This window comes from Tupaia chinensis, unplaced genomic scaffold (assembly GCF_000334495.1).
Source record: "Tupaia chinensis unplaced genomic scaffold, TupChi_1.0 Scaffold000493_1, whole genome shotgun sequence".
NCBI lineage: Eukaryota > Metazoa > Chordata > Mammalia > Scandentia > Tupaiidae > Tupaia > Tupaia belangeri.
The window spans coordinates 2,366,313-2,374,712 of record NW_006160005.1 but is presented as its reverse complement, the minus strand read 5'-3'; the positions used below and the strand labels follow the sequence as shown (position 1 = coordinate 2,374,712).

Sequence of the window (8,400 nt, the reverse complement as noted above, 5' to 3'; positions counted from 1 at the left end):
TTCCATCCTTCCTGAGCTGAGAGGAAAGGGGTACCAACTGTTTCCCACACCCTCCAGGCAAAGGCAGCGGAAAGACGGAAAGACGAGGGAGTTCAATTTCTAAGTGTTATTTTTGGTCCCAGGAACTTATTTCATTTCTCTGAGCCTCCTTTCTTTTCTGTTTTCTCTTCATCATGCTTCTTTTGCAAATGAAACCTTTAGGGAAGCTGGGTTGGGCCGGAGTTTCTTCTGGCCTCAGCTCCTGAGTGAGGGGGAGAGGGTTGTTGAAAGACCTGGGGAAAACTTGGGCTGTGTTTTCTCTTCCCTCGCCTCCCCTCTCTCTGGCCCCTTTCCCTTCCTCTTCTCTCTGCATTTCCTTTTTCTTATTCCATGTGCTCTCTCTCCTGCTCCCCACAATTATTTTGCTTCCCTCATTCACCTATTATTGGTTTGCTTCCCACTTTCTGTCCACTTCTAGCTTTGCTTCCTCTTTTTTTTTTTTTTTAAGAGAGAGAGAGATTTTTGGTATAGGATGCATGTGCTTGCCAGAGAAACAGAGAGAGAGAAAACGAGAAATCAGCCCCCAGTAGGGATGGCCATGCCGCAATCCCTTCTCTTCTGTTCTCTCGGGATTTGTGGCACACACGCACACCCACCTGGCATTAGTTTCAAGAAGCTGGGCTCGAACTTGACCCATGTTCAGCCATGTGGGAATCCAGCTCTTTAACCACTATGCAACCTGCTAGCCCCTTGCTTCCTCTTTTGTTCTTTTGTCTTTGTTTTAAGTTTATTTATTTCTTCTAAGACAGATAGATAGAGACAGACAGCCTCACCAACAGGGTTCTCACACTGAGACCCACCCCCAGTCCCAGCCGGCCCTGGACTGTGGGCACTCGCATACCTGCCATGCTCAGGAAGGTCTCTGGATGCAAACCCGGGCATTGTGGGTCTAGACTAGAGAGCATTTCTGACATGCTTTTCCCATGCTTCTTAAACATATTTGAGTTTCAGAGTCTTTGACTGGAAGTCTGGCTGGTTCCAGATGAGAGGAGCAGGGAGGTGACGGTGGGGCTCTTGGGGCTCTCTCTTCCACGGAGGCCCAGGGCCACATTCCTCCTCGACACTGAGGGGAGAGCTGGACCCACTTATTTTCTCCAATGCCAGGATTCCAAAATGCTGATTTTCAGTGTGTTTTCTCTCCTTTCCCTCCCAATGTCTTTTTTCCTTCTATTTTTCTTTTAATTTGCTAAGGGTGTGCACTCACAGGAGAGCGAGATGGGGTTGGGGTGGGGTGGTGGGTGGTGGTGAGAAAGTACCCCCATGGGATGGTCACACTGCAATCCCTTCTTCTCCGTTTTCCTCCCAGGATTCTGGGCACACACGTCCACACATCCAGCGTTTCTCAAGCCGCTGGGTGTAGGACCCGAATCACAGTCAGCCACGTGGTACCTAGCTGCTGTAGCCACCACACCACTGGCTGGCCCCTTAGTGCCATCCTGAAACTGAGTCTCAAGGTCACTGATGCCCACCAAGCACGCAAAACAGCCAGGGTAGTGCAGGTAGACAACATTAAAGCTCCTACTTTTATAAAATAAGTATTTTAGTAAAACCCTTTAACATTCTTTTTATTTAAGTTTTCACCATGTTATGATTCTCTGCCCCCAGTCTTGTAGTTCATAAGGATCTTGGGCATTTAGCGTGTTTCAGGTCGACTGGGGAATCAGACCCCCTGGTCAGCCCTCTGGCTTCCAGCACTGTAATTTGTTTTGCTACCAATGGTGCCACTGTGGTTGGGTAAGATTGATGATCTTTTACTTATTTTTTTCCTTTTCATTTTAGTTTGTTACAAGGTACATGTACTTGCCAGAGAGACAGAGAGAGAGAAAGCACCTCCCGGAGGGATGGCCATGCTATAATCCCTTCTTCATTGTCCTCCTGGGATTCGGGGCATGCGCACACACACACACACCCAGTGTGATTTTAAGTTGTCAGGTCTGGGGTTTGAACCTTGCAGTGATTTGGATATTTTCTTTTGTGAAACATTTATTCTAGCCTCTGGGCTGGTTTTCTTCTCCTTATTGGTCTATAGAAATTCTTTTTTATTTCCTTTTCTTTTTTTGAGAGATTTTTGCTATAGGGTGTGTGTACTCACTGAAGAGAGAGAGACACACAGAAAGTGAGAAATCATCTCCCAGGGGGAATGGCTACACTGCAATCCCCTCTCCATTCTTCTTTTGGGATTTTGGGCACGCATGTACACATGTACCAGGCGTGAGTTTCAAGCTGCCGGGTCTGGGATTCAAACTATAGTCAACTATGTGGAAGTCCAGTGCCTTAACCACTATGCAGCTTGCTGGACCCAGGGGTCATATTTCTCTCTATATCCCCAGGCCCAGCACATTCTCCATTTTCTAACAGGTGTTTAGTAGCTCTTCAGATTGTTGGCTAACGCACGCATGTTCGTGGGCGGAGAAAAATACCCTTGTTGGGTGAAGGAGGTGTTAATATTTAAAAATTTATGTTTTATATCAATAACTTTATTGAAGTGCAATTAACATTCCAAAAATTGAGCTTTGTGTGTGTATAATTCAGTGATTTCCTGACTTGTGCCGTTATTACCATAATCGAATTTTGGAACATTTTTCCTCACCTGCAAAAGAAACCTTTATTTATTTTCTTCCTTCTTAATGCAACCGCTCATCTGTTTACTGTCTCCAGCTTGGTCTTTTCTGGACATTTCGTATGAACAGTGTCATTTAATACGTGGCCTTTTGCATCTGGCTTCTTGCACTTTGCATAAGGTCTCTGAGGTTTATCCATGTGCCAGGACTGTGTTCCCTCTCCCAGTGGCGCAGAGACGCCAGTGTACGGTGTCCCACACGGTGTCGACCTGCTCGCCAGCTGATGGGGATCCGGACTGTCTCCACTTGTCAGCTACTATGAACGTGGCTGCTGCGAACGCTCACTGTGAGTTTTTATGTGGGCATATGTTTTCATTTCTCTTAGGAAGATACACCTGGGAGGGAATTGCTGGGGCATACGGCAAATTATGTTATTATTATTTTTTCCTAAATGCTAGAGGGTGTGTGCATGTGAGAGAGAAAGAGAGAGAGAGAACCTCCCAAAGGGGCTTGCTCAAACCTCAATCTTTTTCCTCTAATTCTTTATTCTGTCCCAGAATCCTGGGCATGCATATACATGCTCCTTGACATTTTTTTTAAGCTACCAGGACTAGGACTCAAACCCTGGCTGGCCATGCGGAATCCAGCCTCTACCGACGGGGGCAGCCAACTCTATGTTTAATTTTTTTTTTTTTTACTTTATTTATTTATTTACTTCGACCAGAGAGAGAGAGAGAGAGAGAGAGAAAGCGAGAAAGCAACCCACAAGGTCCAGGACTCGAACTGTGGTCATCCAAGTGGGGAGTCCAGTGTCCTTAACCACCATACCACTTGCCGGCCCCAAATTTTGAATGCAGGTATTTTTAAAATTTTACCAGAGAGGTACATGAACTTGCCAGAGAGGAAAGAGGGAAAGTGAAAAAGCACCCTCCCCCTGTCAAAGGGGTGGTCATAGAGCAATCCCTTCTCCTCCATTTCTCTCTCCTTTGGGATTTTGGGCACACATGCACATGGCCCCAGCATGTCTTTCAAACTGCTGGGTCGGGGACCTGAATTGTGCAATTGGCCTGTGGGATCCAGCTGCCTTAACTACCACAGCACCGGCTGGCCCTATTTAACTGTTTAAGAAACTGGAACTTTTATTTTTCTCTGCTATCTATAGGCTGATGGAAAGGCATTTAAGGCTGAATTGGGTAGAAAAACAACACTGCCTATTGCATAATTATCAAATGCAAAGAGAAAGCTAAGAGGGACTAAGACCTGCTCCCGGGTACATGGTCTGAATGTTCTAACACACACATTTATAGAGTAATTTGGCAACGAGAAAATGTGAATATAAACAGAGGTCAGAATGATCTATGTAAAATGAGTTCTGGGAATACTGAATATCTACTTTTGTAAGGTTCAATGTCAGGCTTCAAGGAGGACAGATGGAACCAGGCTCGATGGCGTGCTCCTGTTGTCCCATCTATTCCGGGGCCAATGTAGGAGGATCGTGAGTTCAAGGCCAGCCTGGGCACTGTAGCAGGCCCCTGACTCTAGAGGGAAAAAAAAGGAAGAGATAGATGAAAATGTAAAACAGAGATGCTATTCCTCCCCTGAGTTATTAAGAATCTAATGGGTAAAATAGAAATCAAAAAAGGGAATAATCAAAATTAAATTCTAGTGAAAATCCAAGAAGATTAGGGAGGTAGGAAGGCGAAAAGTAGATAAGGCAGGGGCTCATCTTTCCTTAGGATCCTGGGAGAAAAGAGAAACCCAGAGTGTATTCCTTTCACATTCTTTTTTGTTCATTTTATTTTAATTTGGTCACAGAGAGACACGGAGAGAGAGAGAGAGGAGAGGGAAAGTGAGAAAGCAAGCCACCAGGTCCGGGACTCGAACCGCAGTCAGCCATGTGGGAGTGTCCAGCACCTTAACCACCACACCAACTGCTGGTCGCTTCCTTTAACATTTTGACACACCAAAGATATAAGAGCTTGTACTTCTGTTTTTGGCCAGAAAATCTTTGTTCAAAAAGAAGAGTTAGATAATAAATTACTAGAACCATGGAAGTAGAGAGACAATAATAACTGCTAATATTTGAGTATTTAATGTGCCAGGCTTCGCTGTAAATAGTTTATACAGTGCCTCTTTTCATCTTACTAACAGTGTAATACAATACTAATTTTATTTTTAAAGAGAATTTTGCTCTAGGGTGCGTGTACTTGCCAGAGAGACAGAGAGACAAAAAATAAGAAATCACCCTCTAGGGGGGATGGCCATGCCACAATCCCTTCTCCTCTATTCTCCTCTTGGGATTTTGGACACGCACACATATGTGCCTGGTGTGAATTTCAAGCCACCAGGTCCAGGACTGGGAGGGGAGTCTACCGTGTGGGAGTCTACCACCTTATCCTCTGCTGGCTCCTAAAACCATCTTTTAATGAAGAGGAAAACCAGGCACACAGCTGGGAAGTGGCCGAACTGGGGTTTGACGACAGGCAGACCCGGAGGAGCCAGCACATTTAACCACTTCACTACAAGACGCCTTTCTTAAGATGCTATTTGTGGGACCCGCAGGTGATGGGCACTCCCACATGGCTGACCATGGTTTGAGTCCTGGACCTGGTGGCTTATTTTCTCACTTTCTCTCTCTCTCCGGCCAAAATAAAATAAATGAATGAATACATCAAATGATATAAATAATTTTTTTAAAGATGTTATTTGTGAACCAGCCACTAGGTATATGTTTCTCGACCCTGGCGGGGTGGACTGAAGCAAGCCACGTGCAATGTATAATAAGCCAGACCCGAGTTCGAAGCCTGGTTCTGCTACTGACCAGGTCAACGGGTGAGCAGTCACACCTTCTGAGCCCAGTCTCTCTCCCTGTAAACTGGAGTTAGTAATCACCTCGGCGGCCCACACAGCACTGCAGGAATGAGATGAACGAATGGAAGAGATGGACACGCACGACTAATTTAGGCGCTGCAGGAATGTTTGGGGTGGGTCATTTGGAGCCAAACACGTGGCCTCACGTGTAGGCTGGTACTTCTCACATCCAAACTGGATCACAGGAGGCCCCCTATGGACTGCAAAGGACCCTAGCTTGCAGGCTGGCTCTGGGTCAGTCGTCCTGTCTGCGCAGGTCACATCGTCAGGTATGAGGCCCGAGGACAGCATTCTGAAAGTCACCTACTTCCCTGACACAGGGAACGTTATCCTCGCCCAAACTTGACCAGGACAGGGAGTCTCAGTGTCTGGTTTTGATGCTACATTTTGCACCTCTGCTTCAAGGGACTCTTAGTGGGGACTGTGGTCAAGAGTTTGTTTCCTCGTATTTCTAGACGAGCAAAGGATTGTGAATTTGCAATTGATGGATTTGACAGACGATTTGCATCTGTCAACTTGCCCATGGCTGGAGGTCGGCCGAGGCTATTCAGGCACCATGACATAAAAGCAGCCAGTGGCTCCAAAGTGACTCTACGGGCCAAGGCGAGCCTGGGCATGCATATTTTTTAAAAGTTACTCAGGTGACTCTAATGTGTAGGCAAGACTGGGAAGCAGCAAACTAGGTGAAAAGCCCTGTGCAGTGTCTGGTTCCCAATTACAGACAGCTACGCAAGAGCTTAAGGCTGTCTCAGCCCCACCTGACGGGTTTCATAATGGGCTTCTAGGCAGGCACAGGGAGGGGAGGCCAGAGGAGGTATTGTGGAAGGCCTGAAATGCAGGCTGAGAAGTTTGCCCTGAATTTAATAGGCAATAGGGAGCCATAGAAAGTTACTGAGCAGGGGCACACGTAGGTAGTTAGAAGAACACAGAGATATTAAAGTGTCCAGCCATTCACAGGTTAGGAAATGGACTTTAATTTTTCTTATAGAGTATACTAGCCAAGAAACCAAGCTTTCTTTCACTTCTGTATCCTTGGTTCAAGATCAGCTTTCCTTTTTTTTGGAGAGGTTTTTTTTTTTGTTACAGGACGCATATGCTCGCCAGAAAGAGACAGAGAGAAAGTGAGAAATCACCCCCAGGGAGGATGGCCATGCCACAATCCCTTCTCCTCCATTCTCCTCTTGGGATCTTGGACACACACGAACATGCACCTGGCATGAGTTCAAGCCACCAGGTCCGGGACTTGAACCGCGGTCGGCTACATGGGAGTCCAGCGATATAGCCATTACGTTAACTGCTGGTGCCACAAGGTCAGCTTTCTTTTCTTTCTTTTTTTATTTTTTATTTTTTTGGAGAGGTTTCTGCTATAGGGTGCGTGCCCTCGCCAGAAAGACAGAGAGAGACAGAGAGACATAAAGCAAGAAATCCCCCTCCCCCCCCCCCCAGGGGGAATGCCCACGGTGCAACACTTTTCGCCACGGTGCAATCCCTTCTCCTCCATTCTCCTCTTGGGATCTTGGACACACACGAACATGCACCTGGCATGAGTTCAAGCCACCAGGTCCGGGACTTGAACCGCGGTCGGCTACATGGGAGTCCAGCGATATAACCACTATGGTAACTGCTGGTTCCAAGGTCAGCTTTCTTAAGTGCACAGGCCCACGTGTCCCTCCTCCACAGCAGAGCCTTGTCTAAATGATCGTCATACCTATCCCGCACACTGCATGGAACAAGGCAGTCTCCTGCCAATGTTTGTTGATGGACTAAACGAGCGTAGCCGCCTCTGCCAGCCCATCTTGATTTCAGGAGGGGTGGTGCTCCGGTTGGCCTTCCCTATGCCTGCAAAGCGGGGAGGGCTGTTTCTCTCACGTTTTCCCTTCCTCCATTTATCCCTATTGGCCTGCTTCCACTTCTACCAACTCACTCACTCCATCTCCTCCCCGTTCTGTCCCTCCCGTGTGACAGGCTGCCACCCGGCTTCCCGGCTCCGGAGCCAGGCTTCAAACCTGTCTTTCATCCATTGTTCAGTTTCCGGTGAGTCAAGTTCAACCCCAGGTCCAACCACTACAATGACGGCCACAAACACATTCCCACACAGACACCCCAGAGGAGGTGCCTCCCGCCACCGGCCACTAGGCCTGCGAACGCGCACAGAGGGGCGTTTCCATCCCAGCGACCCTCGGTGGCGGGGGCGTGAGTGGGAACCCCTCTACTCCGCGACCTGCCCCTCTGCGAGGGAGCGCCCAGCCCTCGGCGGGCGGGGCCGCCCCGGCCCCGCCCCTCGCCTCCGCGCGAGCCCCCGCCCGGCCACCGGCCACCTCTCCGTTTACGCCCAGCGCCTCCCGCCCTCGCTTCCGAGTCGTGCCGAGGGGGATGCTCCGGGTCCCACCTCCCGCGGGAGCTGCGCATTTCCGCACGCCAGGGCGGCCCAGGCTCCGGCCAGCCCTCGCGGCTGCAGCCCGCGTTCCGCGTCCCCGGGAAGTTGTCTCCGGAGCCCGCGGAGCCTGGGTCTCCTCCCCCTGAGCCCCGTGCGCCCGGGCTCCAAGGCCATGTCCGGCGCCCGCTGCCGGACCCTGTACCCCTTCTCTGGGGAGCGGCACGGCCAGGGGCTGCGCTTTGCCGCGGGCGAACTGATCACGCTGTTGCAGGTCCCGGACGGCGGCTGGTGGGAAGGCGAGAAGGAGGACGGGCTCCGCGGATGGTTCCCGGCGAGCTACGTGCAGTTGCTGGAGGTAAGGGGCGAGGGCCCGGGGCCAAGGGCCAGAAGACCCGGGGCTGCGATCCTCGGTGCGCTCGCATAACCTGTTGCTTGCCCGGGGACCCTAGCGCACCCCCGAGACGGCGCGCGCCCAGAGCGCGGGAGTCCGGACGACCGGGCGCCTGGGACCCCGTAGAGCCGCTGCCCAGCCCGCGGGGCTCGGCAGGGGGG

General features: G+C 49.8%; 1 protein-coding gene across 3 annotated transcripts in view; it reads left to right on the top strand.

Annotated features, from left to right (window-relative positions):
• Positions 1-8,000: 8,000 nt before the first annotated feature.
• Positions 8,001-8,400, top strand: part of GAS7 (growth arrest specific 7) — a 317,655-nt gene continuing 317,255 nt past the window's right edge. For 2 of the 3 annotated variants that reach the window (XM_006156410.2, XM_027774914.1), the window contains exon 1: positions 8,001-8,203. In XM_006156410.2, the coding sequence (XP_006156472.1) occupies positions 8,021-8,203 (183 nt within the window). In that variant the 5' untranslated portion in view covers positions 8,001-8,020. The remainder of the gene's footprint in view (positions 8,204-8,400) is intronic. The other variant, XM_027774916.1, reaches the window with a different exon arrangement.